General features: G+C 44.5%; 1 protein-coding gene across 2 annotated transcripts in view; it reads right to left on the reverse strand.

The window, feature by feature from the left end:
- Positions 1–3,464: 3,464 nt before the first annotated feature.
- Positions 3,465–20,330, reverse strand: part of LOC130360881 (carbohydrate sulfotransferase 14-like) — a 46,431-nt gene continuing 29,565 nt past the window's right edge. For both annotated transcript variants that reach the window (XM_056563425.1, XM_056563426.1), the window contains exon 2: positions 3,465–4,432. In XM_056563425.1, the coding sequence (XP_056419400.1) occupies positions 3,627–4,432 (806 nt within the window). In that variant the 3' untranslated portion in view covers positions 3,465–3,626. The remainder of the gene's footprint in view (positions 4,433–20,330) is intronic.

A 20,330-nucleotide genomic window follows, 5' to 3' on the forward strand; every position in this document is an offset into this window, starting at 1 on the left:
GTCTCAGTGACCCCAACTATATCACCAGATATGTCTCAGTGACCCCAACTATATCACCAGCCATGTCTCAGTGACCCCAACTATATCAATATGTTCCTCCAGTATCAAGGCCTCAAGCTCCCCCATTTTATTTGCTAGGCTTCTGGCATTTGTGAACATACACTTTACATTTCCATCCTTTATGTTATTGGGGTTAATGGGATTCAAGGGTGTAAGTTTTATTTTCCTATGAAGCTTATTCCTATTAACTATTCTAACCCCTCCATCCGCTCCACCCCCAGGTACATTTATAATTCCCACCTCTCTATCTACACTATCTTCCCCCTCTTTGCTGTAGGTTCCCTCCCCCCAAGTCCCTAGTTTAAACACTCCTCCACCCTTCTAGCCATCTTCTCCCCAAGCAAAGCTGCACCCTCCCCATTGAGGTGCAGCCCGTCCCTGCGGTAGAGCCGGTAACCGACAGCGAAGTCAGCCCAGTTCTCCATGAACCCAAACCCTTCCTTCCTACACCAGCTTCTGAGCCACTTGTTTACCTCCCTGATCTCCGGCTGCCTCTCTGGTGCGGCTCGTGGTACTGGTAGTATTTCAGAAAAGACTACCTTGGAGGTCCTTGCCTTAAGCTTGCGGCCTAAGTCCCTGAAATCATTTTTAAGGACACTCCACCTACCTCTTACTTTGTCATTGGTGCCAATATGTACCATGACTGCTGGGTCCTCTCCAGCCCCGCCCAACAACCTGTCAACCCGATCCGCGATGTGCCGAACTCGTGCGCCAGGCAGACAACACACTGTTCGGCGATCCCGGTCTTTGTGACAGATTGCCCTGTCTGTCCCCCTAATAATTGAGTCCCCCACCACTAGTACCTGTCTGGCCTGCCCTGTACTCCTCCCTCCCTCTTTACTGGAGCAGACACCCCCCTGGCGGTCAGAGGTGGTATCCTGCTGCAGTTCTCCTAGCTCTGTAATGGCATCCCCCTCATCTGCCAAGCGGGCAAACTTGTTGGGGTGTGCCAGTTCAGGACTAGCCTCCCTGACACTTTTTCCCCTACCCCTCTTTCTAACTGTAACCCAGCTAACTGCCTGACTGTCCTGCAACTCCGTCCCACTGTCCTCCCCCACCTCTACTCCCGAGAGTGCCTGCTCAGTGAGCAGGAGACTCCTCTCCATGTTGTTAATGCTTCTCATTGTTGCCAGTCGCCCCTCTAGATGCAGGATCTGGGCTTCCAAACGGACAACTAGCACACATCTCGCACAACAATATGCACCCTCAAACTGTTGTTCAAGGATTGCATACATTGAACAGGATGTACATTGGACTGCATTTTCCAACATGGAGGCCATCTAGTAATGGGGATTTCACAAATGTACAGGAAAAAACAGACAGTCAAAATTACACTTAAAAATTTTTTGTAGACCTTGTGGGTTCAGAAATTAACACTCACAGCGATCTCAACCTCCTGCTTTCAAACTCCAGTTTTTGAAACTCCTCTTTCACGCCCCCTCTTACACAGCAACACTCAGAAAGAGCAAGCACATTAGGTTGGCAGTATAAATCCCCCTACATTAGGTGCAGTATAGTCCCCCACATTAGGTGCAGTATAGTTCCCCCACATTAGATAGGCAGTATAGTTCCCCCTACATTAGGTGCAGTATAGTTCCCCCACATTAGGTGCAGTATAGTTCCCCCACATTAGGTTGGCAGTATAGTTCCCCACATTAGATTGGCAGTATAGTTCCCCCACTTTAGATGCAGTACAGTTCCCCCACATTAGGTGCAGTATAGTTCCCCAATAGTCACGTAATGGCAATGGGTGAAATGTTTGCAGCCTGTAGATGTATGTTCCCCTTGCACTCTCTCCCCTTTGCCATTATTTGCTGCTGCCCGGGCGCTCCTTCTCCCCTCTCACAGCTGCAGATTCATAGACACAGAAAGAGAACCTGCAGCGGCATCCCCCTCCTCTCCCCTCCTCCTTGTCCTCTATGTACTGTATTAGTCCGGACAGGTTTTTTTCGTGACCAAGGAGGCTTCCCAATATTTACAGAGTCTGCAGACAGGGGAAGGGCTCCAGGCTACTGAGGTAGATGCCACAAAGTCCTGTTCTCTAAATGAAGACACAATCACAGGCAGAGAAGTACCCCAGGTTTTATTTTTCTCCCCCCCATATCATGCACACTCACCATCATTACAGCACCATCAGTTTTATCCCAGCACAGCTGCATCCAATTAATGTAACTGGGTCGTGTGATCACCATTCTGACCCACAGAAAATCAATGTGCTTAATGTGTCAGAGGAAGTGATCAATCCTGGGTGAGCTGACTTAAAGGATATCATCATCAGCCATCAGACCCCTCCTGGTACCTTCCACATCCCTCCTCTCCCAGCTCTCTCTGTATACTGCTGATATCTCTATGGGATCAGTATATATAGTAGTAATATACCTCCCTCCCAGCTCTAGCTGTATACTGCTGCTATCTGTATGGAATCAGGGTATATAGTAGTTATACCCCTCCCCTTAAGCTCTATTTGTATACTGCTGCTATCTCTATGGGATCAGGATATATAGTAGTAATACACCTCCCTCCCAGCTCTAGCTGTATACTGCTGCTATCTGTATGGGATCAGGATATATAGTAGTTATACACCTCCCCTTAAGCTCTATCTATAAACTGCTGCTATCTCTATGGGATCAGGATACAAAGTAGTTCATAAAACACCTCAATTGTTATTATAGGTTAAATCACTTTGACCTCATGGTAATATTTCTCTAAAAAGGCACTTTAGACAAGCATCAAAACTGCACATAATGGGGGAGACTTATCAGAACCCGTCCAGAGGAAAAGTTGCTGAGTTGCCCATAGCAACCAATCAGATCACTTCTTTCATTTTTCAAAGGCCTTGTTAAAAATGAAAGAAGCGATCTGATTGGTTGCTATGGGCAAGTGGACAACTTTTCCTCTGGACAGGTTTTGATAAATCTCCCCCTATGTGAACTGACCTCAACCCACTTATAAGCCTAATCAGATCTCCTGAGAGAACTCCAGCACCAGCAGCCTAATTAGATGACCAGGTGCATTGGCCAGACTCTACCCTCTCTCTCTGCAAAGCCAGAGAATTCACTGGAAATGTAGGCAGCAATTAGGTAATCATTTCACTGATGGATTTGCATCGCGTAAGGCTGAAAAACTCTGTGCCTGCAACATAAGTTTAACAGGTAAGCACAAGACATACACAAGAACTGCTACATTGTTATGTAAAAATAGCCTATGCTTGAGCGATCACGGTGCAGCCCCCGGCATTCTGTGCTGGGCGCTGCCTCCGAGACGTGATGTCACGGTCGCCCCCTCGTGATGTCACACCACGCCCCCTCCATTCATGTTTATGGGAGGGGGCGTGACGTCTCGGAGGCAACGAACTGCACAGAATGCCGGGGGCTGCACAGAGATCGCAGGGGTCCCATCGGGACCCGTGCGATCAGACATCTTATCCCCTATCCTTTGGATAGGCGGTAAGATGTATAAGGCCGGAATACCCCTTTAAGAATGTTATTGTTTGCATTGGAAGAAAGAAAAGAAATGAAAAAAAAATAAAATAAAATACTAAACACCAAAATAATATATAATCCAGATTATAATCTTCTTGAGACATTTTTGCCCATAGCCCTATTCCCAACCAAACTATTGCGCAATGGGAAGGCGGCAAAGTCCCACGAGTAGAGCTGAGAGACCTGCTTGAACTGTTCCTGGCGGAGCCCACGGAATAAGTTTTTCGAGAGCCACCTTGATGTCGCCTTATTGTCTTGGTCTATGGAGGCCGGAAGCTCCACTGACTCCGGTAGACCCATTCTCTTCAACAGGTGAGGTAGTTCAGCCTTGAGGAAATCGGTCATCACTATGTAGTCATATTGGACAAAACAAGGAGAACATAAGTGGATGATGGAGCTGGAGGAGATGCCGCCCTCCCCGGCCTCCATCATCAGGATGTCTTCAATGAACTCCTCGAAGGTGATCGCTCCGGCATTGCCGTGCAGGTAGAGGGATACAAGCCTCTCATAAGGATCCCTGATAAAGAGGACCTTGGTGTAAGTTCGAAGGACTTGGGCCAACATGGTTGGGTTGTACTTGGCCAAACTGTCAGGACCTGAATCCTCTACAGGTAGGGGCTTCCTTAGGGTGACATCAGATCTTCTCTCTATGGACTGTACAAGCTCTTCCCAACCCTCGATGGTCACATCGGCCGACTTACAGTAAAGCGTCATGAGCTTGTGGCTCAGCATCATTCTGGACAGAAGATGTTCTGCAGAATCCGATGCATTCAGACTGTGCAAATGAGGAATCTTCGTGCAAAATGTTCTCAGCTGCTTCTTCCTGAGTTGTTGGACATGAAGAAACGAGTCTAAGGTGATGGATGTCCTCCTCGGGTCCACTCTCGCTCCTGATGAAAGAATAAGCAAGGGGAAGACCTTAACAGATTCAGAATAATAAAGAATAAATTATATATATTATTACAGTGTTACAAATGTCCAGGCATCAAATTGGTAAGGGCAGGTTTACATCCTAACGTCCTGGTACTTAAGGACACAGGGCGTACTTGTACGCCCGTGGGAACTTCGGTCCCCGCCACGCAGGGACCAGACCGGGAAGCCTGCTGATATCATGCTGAAACTCACTCTCCAAAATCCCATTGTCGCTCCTTCCCTTCTGAGCCCTCTAACTGCACCCACAGAGCACTTGACATACACATATGAGGTATTTCCTTACTCGAGAGAAAATGGGCTACAAATTTTGTGTTTTTTTCCCTCCTTTTACCCCTGGTAAAATGTAAAAAACCTATTCTACGAGAACATGTGAGTGTAAAAAATTATGATTTTGAATTTTCTTCTTCCCTTTGCTGCTATTCCTATGAAACACCTAAAGGGTTAACAAACTTTCTGAATGTAATTTTGAATACTTTGGGGGGTGCAGTTTTTATAATTGGGTAATTTGTGGGGTATTTCTAATATGAAGACCCTTCAAATCCACTTCAAACTGAACTGGTCCCTGAAAAATTCCAATTTTGAAAATTTTGTGAAAAATTGGAAAATTGCTGCTGAACTTTGAAGCCCTCTGATGTCTTCCAAAAGTAAAAACTTGTCAATTTTATGATGCAAACAAAGTAGACATATTGTATATGTGAATCAATATATAATTTTTGTTATGTCTATTTTCCTTATAAGCAGAGAGTTTCAAAGTAAAAAAAAAAGCTAAATTTTCTAATTTTTCATCAAATTTGGGAATTTTTCACCAAGAAATGATGCAAGTAACGTCAAAATGTTACCACTATGTTAAAGTAGAATATGTCACGAAAAAAAAATCTCTGAATCAGAATGAAAAGTAAAAGCATCTCAGAGTTATTAATGCTTAAAGTGACAGTGGTCAGATGTGCAAAAACCGCTCTGGGCCTTAAAGGGGTATTCCAGGCCAAATTTTTTGTTAAAATATCAACTGGCTCCGGAAAGTTAAACAAATTTGTAAATGACTTCTATTAAAAAATCTAAATCCTTCCAATAGTTATTAGCTTCTGAAGTTGAGTTGTTGCTTTCTGTCTGACTGCTCTCTGATGACTCACGTCCCAGGAGCTGTCCAGCTCCTATGGGGATATTCTCCCATCATGCACAGCTCCCGGGACGTGACATCATCATTGAGCAGTTAGACAGAAAACTTCCGAAGCTAATAACTATTGGAAGGATTAAGATTTTTTAATAGAAGTAATTTACAAATCTGTTTAACTTTCCGGAGCCAGTTGATATATATATAAAAAAAGGTTTTGCCTGGAATACCCCTTTAAGGTGAAAATGGGCTTGGTCCTTAAGGGGTTAAATACCTGGTGGAGTTAACTCCTTAATGAACTGATAAGAAACATTTCAAGTATTACAACATAACAAAACAGGTGCTAAAAGGATATTGAATATCACAAATGTTCCAAGCATCAATGTCCTAATCACTTCAGATGCTGCATATACAGAGAAGCGTAAACAACACCCTGGAAAGAAACGCACTGAATCAGCATGAATGTCCAACAGCTGGAGGCCCCCTTGTTGGGGAACACTGGTCTGGGTGACTGTTTCCCTCCTTCCTGCTTCAGTACAGTCATCTCCACCGTCTCCGGCACCAAAACAACCGCACGTGCAGAGATGACGGCACAGAAACGGCGCGTCCTCAGGTCAATGTGGAGTCCTGACGGGTGACGTGTCTGCGCGAGACATGAGCGGCGAACTTCATACTGTACAGAGATTATACTGCTACATACAACACTACAGGACACCCCGTATACACAGCCCGGGATAGAGACTGAAGTGTATATACTACATGTGACCCCCGTATACACAGCCCGGGATAGAGACTGAAGTGTATATACTACAGGACACCCCCCGTATACACAACCCAGGATAGAGACTGAAGTGTATATACTACAGGACACCCCCCGTATACACAACCCGAGATAGAGACTGAAGTGTATATACTACAGGACACCCCCGTATACACAGCCCGGTATAGAGACTGAAGTGTATATACTACATGTCACCCCCCCGTATACACAACCCGGGATAGAGACTGAAGTGTATATACTACATGTCACCCCCCCGTATACACAACCCGGGATAGAGACTGAAGTGTATATACTACATGTCACCCCCCCGTATACACAACCCAGGATAGAGACTGAAGTGTATATACTACAGGACACCCCCTGTATACACAACCCAGGATAGAGACTGACGTGTATATACTACAGGACACCCCCCGTATACACAACCCAAGATAGAGAATGAAGTGTATATACTACAGGACACCCCCCGTATACACAACCCAGGATAGAGACTGAAGTGTATATACTACAGGACACCCCCTGTATACACAGCCCGGGATAGAGACTGAAGTGTATATACTACAGGACACCTCCTGTATACACAACCCAGGATAGAGACTGACGTGTATATACTACAGGACACCCCCTGTATACACAACCCAGGATAGAGACTGAAGTGTATATACTACATGTCACCCCCTGTATACACAACCCAGAATAGAGACTGACGTGTATATACTACAGGACACCCCCTGTATACACAACCCAGGATAGAGACTGAAGTGTATATACTACAGGACACCCCCTGTATACACAACCCAGGATAGAGACTGAAGTGTATATACTACAGGACACCTCCTGTATACACAACCCAGGATAGAGACTGAAGTGTATATACTACATGTCACCCCCTGTATACACAACCCAGGATAGAGACTGAAGTGTATATACTACAGGACACCCCCGTATACACAACCCAGGATAGAGACTGAAGTGTATATACTACAGGACACCCCCCGTATACACAACCCAGGATAGAGACTGAAGTGTATACACTACAGGACACCTCCTGTATACACAACCCGGGATAGAGACTGAAGTGTATATACTACATGTCACCCCCCGTATACACAACCCGGGATAGAGACTGAAGTGTATATACTACAGGACACCCCCTGTATGCACAACCCAGGATAGAGACTGACGTGTATATACTACAGGACACCCCCCGTATACACAACCCAGGATAGAGACTGAAGTGTATATACTACAGGACACCCCCCGTATACACAACCCAGGATAGAGACTGAAGTGTATATACTACAGGACACCCCCTGTATACACAACCCAGGATAGAGACTGAAGTGTATATACTACAGGACACCCCCTGTATACACAACCCAGGATAGAGACTGAAGTGTATATACTACATGTCACCCCCCGTATACACAGCCCGGGATAGAGACTGCAGTGTATATACTACATGTCACCCCCTGTATACACAACCCAGGATAGAGACTGAAGTGTATATACTACAGGACACCCCCTGTATACACAACCCAGGATAGAGACTGAAGTGTATATACTACATGTCACCCCCCGTATACACAGCCCGGGATAGAGACTGCAGTGTATATACTACATGTCACCTCCTGTATACACAACCCGAGATAGAGACTGAAGTGTATATACTACAGGACACCCCCTGTATACACAACCCAGGATAGAGACTGAAGTGTATATACTACAGGACACCCCCTGTATACACAGCCCGGGATAGAGACTGCAGTGTATATACTACATGTCACCCCCTGTATACACAATCCAGGATAGAGACTGAAGTGTATATACTACAGGACAACTCCTGCATACACAACCCAGGATAGAGACTGAAGTGTATATACTACATGTCACCCCCTGTATACACAACCCATGATAGAGACTGAAGTGTATATACTACAGGACACCTCCTGTATACACAACCCAGGATAGAGACTGAAGTGTATATACTACAGGACACCCCCTGTATACACAACCCGGGATAGAGACTGAAGTGTATATACTACAGGACACCCCCTGTATACACAACCCGGGATAGAGACTGAAGTGTATATACTACATGTCACCCCCTGTATACACAACCCAGGATAGAGACTGAAGTGTATATACTACAGGACACCCCCTGTATACACAACCCAGGATAGAGACTGAAGTGTATATACTACATGTCACCTCCTGTATACACAACCCAGGATAGAGACTGAAGTGTATATACTACAGGACACCTCCTGTATACACAACCCGGGATAGAGACTGAAGTGTATATACTACAGGACACCCCCTGTATACACAACCCAGGATAGAGACTGAAGTGTATATACTACATGTCACCCTCTGTATACACAACCCAGGATAGAGACTGACGTGTATATACTACATGTCACCCCCTGTATACACAACCCATGATAGAGACTGAAGTGTATATACTACAGGACACCCCCTGTATACACAACCCAGGATAGAGACTGAAGTGTATATACTACAGGACACCCCCTGTATACACAACCCGGGATAGAGACTGAAGTGTATATACTACAGAACACCTCCTGTATACACAACCCAGGATAGAGACTGAAGTGTATATACTACAGGACACCCCCTGTATACACAACCCGGGATAGAGACTGAAGTGTATATACTACATGTCACCTCCTGTATACACAACCCAGGATAGAGACTGAAGTGTATAAACTACATGTCACCCCCTGTATACACAACCCGGGATAGAGACTGAAGTGTATATACTACATGTCACCCCCTGTATACACAACCCAGGATAGAGACTGAAGTGTATATACTACATGTCACCTCCTGTATACACAACCCGGGATAGAGACTGAAGTGTATATACTACATGTCACCTCCTGTATACACAACCCAGGATAGAGACTGAAGTGTATATACTACAGGACACCCCCTGTATACACAACCCAGGATAGAGACTGAAGTGTATATACTACATGTCACCCCCTGTATACACAACCCATGATAGAGACTGAAGTGTATATACTACATGTCACCCCCCGTATACACCACCCAGGATAGAGACTGAAGTGTATAAACTACATGTCACCCCCTGTATACACAACCCAGGATAGAGACTGAAGTGTATATACTACAGGACACCTCCTGTATACACAACCCGGGATAGAGACTGAAGTGTATATACTACATGTCACCTCCTGTATACACAACCCAGGATAGAGACTGAAGTGTATATACTACAGGACACCCCCTGTATACACAACCCAGGATAGAGACTGAAGTGTATATACTACATGTCACCCCCTGTATACACAACCCGGGATAGAGACTGCAGTGTATATACTACAGGACACCCCCTGTATACACAACCCATGATAGAGACTGAAGTGTATATACTACAGGACACCCCCCGTATACACAGCCCGGGATAGAGACTGAAGTGTATATACTACATGTCACCCCCTGTATACACAACCCGGGATAGAGACTGAAGTGTATATACTACAGGACACCCCCCGTATACACAGCCCGGGATAGAGACTGCAGTGTATATACTACATGTCACCTCCTGTATACACAACCCGAGATAGAGACTGAAGTGTATATACTACAGGACACCCCCCGTATACACAACCCATGATAGAGACTGAAGTGTATATACTACAGGACACCCCCTGTATACACAACCCGGGATAGAGACATAAGTGTATATACTACAGGACACCTCCTGTATACACAACCCGGGATAGAGACTGAAGAGTATATACTACAGGACACCCCCTGTATACACAACCCAGGATAGAGACTGAAGTGTATATACTACAGGACACCTCCTGTATACACAACCCAGGATAGAGACTGAAGTGTATATACTACATGTCACCCCCTGTATACACAACCCAGGATAGAGACTGAAGTGTATATACTACAGGACACCCCCTGTATACACAACCCAGGATAGAGACTGAAGTGTATATACTACAGGACACCTCCTGTATACACAACCCAGGATAGAGACTGAAGTGTATATACTACATGTCACCCCCTGTAGACACAACCCAGGATAGGGACTGAAGTGTATATACTACATGACACCCCCTGTATATACACAACCCAGGATAGAGACTGAGGTGTATATACTACAGGACACCCCCTGTATACACAGCCCGGGATAGAGACTGAAGTGTATATACTACAGGACACCCCCTGTATACACAACCCAGGATAGAGACTGAAGTGTATATACTACAGGACACCCCCTGTATACACAGCCCGGGATAGAGACTGAAGTGTATATACTACAGGACACCCCCTGTATACACAACCCAGGATAGAGACTGAAGTGTATATACTACGTCACCCCCTGTATACACAACCCAGGATAGAGACTGAAGTGTATACTACATGTCACCCCCTGTATACACAACCCGGGATAGAGACTGAAGTGTATATACTACAGGACACCCTCTGTATACACAACCCAAGATAGAGACTGAAGTGTATATACTACATGTCACCCCCTGTATACACAACCCATGATAGAGACTGAAGTGTATATACTACAGGACACCCCCTGTATACACAACCCGGGATAGAGACATAAGTGTATATACTACAGGACACCCCCTGTATACACAACCCGGGATAGAGACATAAGTGTATATACTACAGGACACCTCCTGTATACACAACCCGGGATAGAGACTGAAGAGTATATACTACAGGACACCTCCTGTATACACAACCCAGGATAGAGACTGAAGTTTATATACTACATGTCACCCCCTGTATACACAACCCATGATAGAGACTGAAGTGTATATACTACAGGACACCCCCTGTATACACAACCCGGGATAGAGACATAAGTGTATATACTACAGGACACCTCCTGTATACACAACCCGGGATAGAGACTGAAGAGTATATACTACAGGACACCCCCTGTATACACAACCCAGGATAGAGACTGAAGTGTATATACTACATGTCACCTCCTGTATACACAACCCAGGATAGAGACTGAAGTGTATATACTACATGTCACCCCCTGTATACACAACCCAGGATAGAGACTGAAGTGTATATACTACAGGACACCTCCTGTATACACAACCCAGGATAGAGACTGAAGTGTATATACTACAGGACACCCCCTGTATACACAGCCCGGGATAGAGACTGAAGTGTATATACTACAGGACACCCCCTGTATTCACAACCCAGGATAGAGACTGAAGTGTATATACTACAGGACACCCCCTGTATACACAGCCCGGGATAGAGACTGAAGTGTATATACTACAGGACACCCCCTGTATACACAACCAAGGATAGAGACTGAAGTGTATATACTACATGTCACCCCCTGTATACACAACCCAGGATAGAGACTGAAGTGTATACTACATGTCACCCCCTGTATACACAACCCGGGATAGAGACTGGAGTGTATACACTACAGGACACCTCCTGTATACACAACCCAGGATAGAGACTGAAGTGTATATACTACATGTCACCCCCTGTATACACAACCCAGGATAGAGACATAAGTGTATATACTACAGGACACCCCCGTATACACAACCCAGGATAGAGACTGAAGTGTATATACTACAGGACACCTCCTGTATACACAACCCAGGATAGAGACTGAAGTGTATATACTACAGGACACCCCCTGTATACACAACCCGGGATAGAGACTGAAGTGTATATACTACAGAACACCCCCTGTACACAACCCAGGATAGAGACTGAAGTGTATATACTACAGGACACCCCCTGTATACACAACCCAGGATAGAGACTGAAGTGTATATACTACAGGACACCCCCTGTATACACAACCCAGGATAGAGACTGAAGTGTATATACTACAGGACACCCCCGGTATACACAACCCAGGATAGAGACTGAAGTGTATATACTACATGTCACCCCCTTTATACACAACCCAGGATAGAGACTGAAGTGTATATACTACAGGACACCCCCTGTATACAACCCAGGATAGAGACTGAAGTGTATATACTACAGGACACCTCCTGTATACACAACCCAGGATAGAGACTGAAGTGTATATACTACATGTCCCCTCCTGTATACACAACCCAGGATAGAGACTGAAGTGTATATACTACAGTACACCCCCTGTATACACAACCCAGGATAGAGACTGAAGTGTATATACTACAGGACACCCCCTGTATACACAACCCAGGATAGAGACTGAAGTGTATATACTACAGGACACCTCCTGTATACATAACCCAGGATAGAGACTGAAGTGTATATACTACAGGACACCTCCTGTATACACAACCCAGGATAGAGACTGAAGTGTATATACTACAGTACACCCCCTGTATACAACCCAGGATAGAGACTGAAGTGTATATACTACATGTCACCCCCTGTATACAACCCAGGATAGAGACTGAAGTGTATATACTACATGTCACCCTCTGTATACACAACCCGGGATAGAGACTGAAGTGTATATACTACAGGACACCCCCTGTATACACAACCCAGGATAGAGACTGAAGTGTATATACTACAGGACACCCCCTGTGTACACAACCCAGGATAGAGACTGAAGTGTATATGCTACAGGACACCCCCTGTATACACAACCCAGGATAGAGACTGAAGTGTATATACTACAGGACACCTCCTGTATACACAACCCAGGATAGAGACTGAAGTGTATATACTACAGGACACCCCCTGTATGCACAACCCAGGATAGAGACTGAAGTGTATATACTACAGGACACCCCCTGTATACACAACCCAGGATAGAGACTGAAGTGTATATACTACAGGACACCCCCGGTATACACAACCCAGGATAGAGACTGAAGTGTATATACTACATGTCACCCCCTTTATACACAACCCAGGATAGAGACTGAAGTGTATATACTACAGGACACCCCCTGTATACAACCCAGGATAGAGACTGAAGTGTATATACTACAGGACACCTCCTGTATACACAACCCAGGATAGAGACTGAAGTGTATATACTACATGTCCCCTCCTGTATACACAACCCAGGATAGAGACTGAAGTGTATATACTACAGTACACCCCCTGTATACACAACCCAGGATAGAGACTGAAGTGTATATACTACAGGACACCCCCTGTATACACAACCCAGGATAGAGACTGAAGTGTATATACTACAGGACACCTCCTGTATACACAACCCAGGATAGAGACTGAAGTGTATATACTACAGTACACCCCCTGTATACAACCCAGGATAGAGACTGAAGTGTATATACTACATGTCACCCCCTGTATACAACCCAGGATAGAGACTGAAGTGTATATACTACATGTCACCCTCTGTATACACAACCCGGGATAGAGACTGAAGTGTATATACTACAGGACACCCCCTGTATACACAACCCAGGATAGAGACTGAAGTGTATATACTACAGGACACCCCCTGTGTACACAACCCAGGATAGAGACTGAAGTGTATATGCTACAGGACACCCCCTGTATACACAACCCAGGATAGAGACTGAAGTGTATATACTACAGGACACCTCCTGTATACACAACCCAGGATAGAGACTGAAGTGTATATACTACAGGACACCCCCTGTATGCACAACCCAGGATAGAGACTGAAGTGTATATACTACAGGACACCCCCTGTATACACAACCCAGGATAGAGACGGGAGTGTATATACTACATGTCACTCCCTGTATACACAACCCAGGATAGAGACTGAAGTGTATATACTACAGTACACCCCCTGTATACAACCCAGGATAGAGACTGAAGTGTATATACTACAGGACACCCCCTGTATACACAACCCAGGATAGAGACTGAAGTGTATATACTACAGGACACCTCCTGTATACACAACCCAGGATAGAGACTGAAGTGTATATACTACATGTCACCCCCTGTAGACACAACCCAGGATAGGGACTGAAGTGTATATACTACATGACACCCCCTGTATATACACAACCCAGGATAGAGACTGAGGTGTATATACTACAGGACACCCCCTGTATACACAGCCCGGGATAGAGACTGAAGTGTATATACTACAGGACACCCCCTGTATACACAACCCAGGATAGAGACTGAAGTGTATATACTACAGGACACCCCCTGTATACACAGCCCGGGATAGAGACTGAAGTGTATATACTACAGGACACCCCCTGTATACACAACCCAGGATAGAGACTGAAGTGTATATACTACGTCACCCCCTGTATACACAACCCAGGATAGAGACTGAAGTGTATACTACATGTCACCCCCTGTATACACAACCCGGGATAGAGACTGAAGTGTATATACTACAGGACACCCTCTGTATACACAACCCAAGATAGAGACTGAAGTGTATATACTACATGTCACCCCCTGTATACACAACCCATGATAGAGACTGAAGTGTATATACTACAGGACACCCCCTGTATACACAACCCGGGATAGAGACATAAGTGTATATACTACAGGACACCCCCTGTATACACAACCCGGGATAGAGACATAAGTGTATATACTACAGGACACCTCCTGTATACACAACCCGGGATAGAGACTGAAGAGTATATACTACAGGACACCTCCTGTATACACAACCCAGGATAGAGACTGAAGTTTATATACTACATGTCACCCCCTGTATACACAACCCATGATAGAGACTGAAGTGTATATACTACAGGACACCCCCTGTATACACAACCCGGGATAGAGACATAAGTGTATATACTACAGGACACCTCCTGTATACACAACCCGGGATAGAGACTGAAGAGTATATACTACAGGACACCCCCTGTATACACAACCCAGGATAGAGACTGAAGTGTATATACTACATGTCACCTCCTGTATACACAACCCAGGATAGAGACTGAAGTGTATATACTACATGTCACCCCCTGTATACACAACCCAGGATAGAGACTGAAGTGTATATACTACAGGACACCTCCTGTATACACAACCCAGGATAGAGACTGAAGTGTATATACTACAGGACACCCCCTGTATACACAGCCCGGGATAGAGACTGAAGTGTATATACTACAGGACACCCCCTGTATTCACAACCCAGGATAGAGACTGAAGTGTATATACTACAGGACACCCCCTGTATACACAGCCCGGGATAGAGACTGAAGTGTATATACTACAGGACACCCCCTGTATACACAACCAAGGATAGAGACTGAAGTGTATATACTACATGTCACCCCCTGTATACACAACCCAGGATAGAGACTGAAGTGTATACTACATGTCACCCCCTGTATACACAACCCGGGATAGAGACTGGAGTGTATACACTACAGGACACCTCCTGTATACACAACCCAGGATAGAGACTGAAGTGTATATACTACATGTCACCCCCTGTATACACAACCCAGGATAGAGACATAAGTGTATATACTACAGGACACCCCCGTATACACAACCCAGGATAGAGACTGAAGTGTATATACTACAGGACACCTCCTGTATACACAACCCAGGATAGAGACTGAAGTGTATATACTACAGGACACCCCCTGTATACACAACCCGGGATAGAGACTGAAGTGTATATACTACAGAACACCCCCTGTACACAACCCAGGATAGAGACTGAAGTGTATATACTACAGGACACCCCCTGTATACACAACCCAGGATAGAGACTGAAGTGTATATACTACAGGACACCCCCTGTATACACAACCCAGGATAGAGACTGAAGTGTATATACTACAGGACACCCCCGGTATACACAACCCAGGATAGAGACTGAAGTGTATATACTACATGTCACCCCCTTTATACACAACCCAGGATAGAGACTGAAGTGTATATACTACAGGACACCCCCTGTATACAACCCAGGATAGAGACTGAAGTGTATATACTACAGGACACCTCCTGTATACACAACCCAGGATAGAGACTGAAGTGTATATACTACATGTCCCCTCCTGTATACACAACCCAGGATAGAGACTGAAGTGTATATACTACAGTACACCCCCTGTATACACAACCCAGGATAGAGACTGAAGTGTATATACTACAGGACACCCCCTGTATACACAACCCAGGATAGAGACTGAAGTGTATATACTACAGGACACCTCCTGTATACATAACCCAGGATAGAGACTGAAGTGTATATACTACAGGACACCTCCTGTATACACAACCCAGGATAGAGACTGAAGTGTATATACTACAGTACACCCCCTGTATACAACCCAGGATAGAGACTGAAGTGTATATACTACATGTCACCCCCTGTATACAACCCAGGATAGAGACTGAAGTGTATATACTACATGTCACCCTCTGTATACACAACCCGGGATAGAGACTGAAGTGTATATACTACAGGACACCCCCTGTATACACAACCCGGGATAGAGACTGACGTGTATATACTACAGGACACCTCCTGTATACACAACCCAGGATAGAGACTGAAGTGTATATACTACAGGACACCTCCTGTATACACAACCCAGGATAGAGACTGAAGTGTATATACTACAGGACACCCCCTGTATACACAACCCAGGATAGAGACTGAAGTGTATATACTACAGGACACCCCCTGTGTACACAACCCAGGATAGAGACTGAAGTGTATATGCTACAGGACACCCCCTGTATACACAACCCAGGATAGAGACTGAAGTGTATATACTACAGGACACCTCCTGTATACACAACCCAGGATAGAGACTGAAGTGTATATACTACAGGACACCCCCTGTATGCACAACCCAGGATAGAGACTGAAGTGTATATACTACAGGACACCCCCTGTATACACAACCCAGGATAGAGACTGAAGTGTATATACTACAGGACACCCCCGGTATACACAACCCAGGATAGAGACTGAAGTGTATATATTACATGTCACCCCCTTTATACACAACCCAGGATAGAGACTGAAGTGTATATACTACAGGACACCCCCTGTATACAACCCAGGATAGAGACTGAAGTGTATATACTACAGGACACCTCCTGTATACACAACCCAGGATAGAGACTGAAGTGTATATACTACATGTCCCCTCCTGTATACACAACCCAGGATAGAGACTGAAGTGTATATACTACAGTACACCCCCTGTATACACAACCCAGGATAGAGACTGAAGTGTATATACTACAGGACACCCCCTGTATACACAACCCAGGATAGAGACTGAAGTGTATATACTACAGGACACCTCCTGTATACACAACCCAGGATAGAGACTGAAGTGTATATACTACAGTACACCCCCTGTATACAACCCAGGATAGAGACTGAAGTGTATATACTACATGTCACCCCCTGTATACAACCCAGGATAGAGACTGAAGTGTATATACTACATGTCACCCTCTGTATACACAACCCGGGATAGAGACTGAAGTGTATATACTACAGGACACCCCCTGTATACACAACCCAGGATAGAGACTGAAGTGTATATACTACAGGACACCCCCTGTGTACACAACCCAGGATAGAGACTGAAGTGTATATGCTACAGGACACCCCCTGTATACACAACCCAGGATAGAGACTGAAGTGTATATACTACAGGACACCTCCTGTATACACAACCCAGGATAGAGACTGAAGTGTATATACTACAGGACACCCCCTGTATGCACAACCCAGGATAGAGACTGAAGTGTATATACTACAGGACACCCCCTGTATACACAACCCAGGATAGAGACGGGAGTGTATATACTACATGTCACTCCCTGTATACACAACCCAGGATAGAGACTGAAGTGTATATACTACAGTACACCCCCTGTATACAACCCAGGATAGAGACTGAAGTGTACATACACTACATGTCACCTCCTGTATACACAACCCGGGATAGAGACCAGTGGCGTTGCTGGGGTTGGTGTCACCCGCTGCGGTAGAAAATGGTGTCACCCCATACCTCCCCCCTCCCCCCAGTAAGTTTTTAGCCTGTTGTGACAGACACCACTGTTGTAGCGCATTGTGAGAAATTCCAGTATAATAATCAGATATACCAGTTTCCACAGAATAGGAAAGTGTTAAAGAAGTTTTCACCATTTAAATATACAGCTCCCAGAATTACTTAAAGGGGTACTCCACTGGAAAACATTTACTTTTATATCAACTGGTGCCAGAAAGTTAAACAGATTTTTAAATTACTTCTATTTAAAATCTTAATCCTTACAGTACTTATAAGCTGGTGTATGCTCCACAGGAAGTTGTGTAGCTCTTCCCAGTCTGACCACAGTGCTATTTGCTGACACCTCTGTCCATGTCAGGAACTGTCCAGAGCAGGATAGGTTTTCTATGGGGATTTGGTCCTGCTCTGGACAGTTCTTGACATGGACAAAGGTGTCAGCACAGAGCACTGTGGTCAGACAGAAAATAAATTCAAAAAGAAACAAACTTCCTGTGAATCGCTTATACAGCAGCTAATAAGTGCTGGAAGGATTAAGATTTTTAAATACAAGTAATATACAAATCTGTTTAACTTTGTAGCACCAATTGATAAAAAAAAAAAATGTTTTCCAGTAGAGTACCCCTTTATGCAGTGGTGAGGTTATGCTGGGAATTTTATTTTCCCTCACCATTACTGTAGAACTGTCAAGTGACTCCAGCTCTGATAGGACATAGAGAGGAGAATGTTCAATGATATCAGTGACTACAGGTGACGTCTTCTCTATAGTGAGGAGAATACACAATGATATCAGTGACTACAGGTGACCTCTTCTCTATAGTGAGGAGAATACACAATGATATCAGTGACTACAGGTGACGTCTTCTCTATAGTGAGGAGAATACACAATGATATCAGTGATTACAGGTGACGTCTTCTCTATAGTGAGGAGAATACACAATGATATCAGTGACTACAGGTAACGTCTTCTCTATAGTGAGGAGAATACACAATGATATCAGTGACTACAGGTGACGTCTTCTCTATAGTGAGGAGAATACACAATGATATCAGTGACTACAGGTGACGTCTTCTCTATAGTGAGGAGAATACACAATGATATCAGTGACTACAGGTGATGTCTTCTCTATAGTGAGGAGAATACACAATGATATCAGTGATTATAGGTGACGTCTTCTCTATAGTGAGGAGAATGTATAATGATATCAGTGACTACAGGTGACGTCTTCTCTATAGTGAGGAGAATACACAATGATATCAGTGACTACAGGTGACGTCTTCTCTATAGTGAGGAGAATACACAATGATATCAGTGAATACAGGTGACGTCTTCTCTATAGTGAGGAGAATACACAATGATATCAGTTACTACAGGTGACGTCTTCTCTATAGTGAGGAGAATACACGATGATATCAGTGATTACAGGTGACGTCTTCTCTATAGTGAGGAGAATACACAATGATATCAGTGATTACAGGTGACGTCTTCTCTATAGTGAGGAGAATACACAATGATATCAGTGATTACAGGTGACATCTTCTCTATAGTGAGGAGAATACACAATGATATCAGTGACTACAGGTGACGTCTTCTCTATAGTGAGGAGAATACACAATATCAGTGACTACAGGTGACGTCTTCTCTATAGTGAGGAGAATACACAATGATATCAGTTACTACAGGTGATGTCTTCTCCTCTATAGGGAGGAGAATACACAATTATATCAGTGATTACAGGTGACATCTCCTCTATAGTCTTCCTTTATCTTATTCAGATGGTACATACCGCCAGGACTTGTTCAAGCTAAATCTTCTCTCTGCAGAATGTGACGCCCAGACGTCTCCTCACTATGTCAGCGCATTCTCATCCTCTATATGAAAACAATTATTATTATAAACCTGCCAGACACTGTATCCTCTAAATATAATACTACTATACACTACACTCTTTGAT

This window comes from Hyla sarda, chromosome 3 (assembly GCF_029499605.1).
Source record: "Hyla sarda isolate aHylSar1 chromosome 3, aHylSar1.hap1, whole genome shotgun sequence".
Lineage (NCBI taxonomy): Eukaryota > Metazoa > Chordata > Amphibia > Anura > Hylidae > Hyla > Hyla sarda.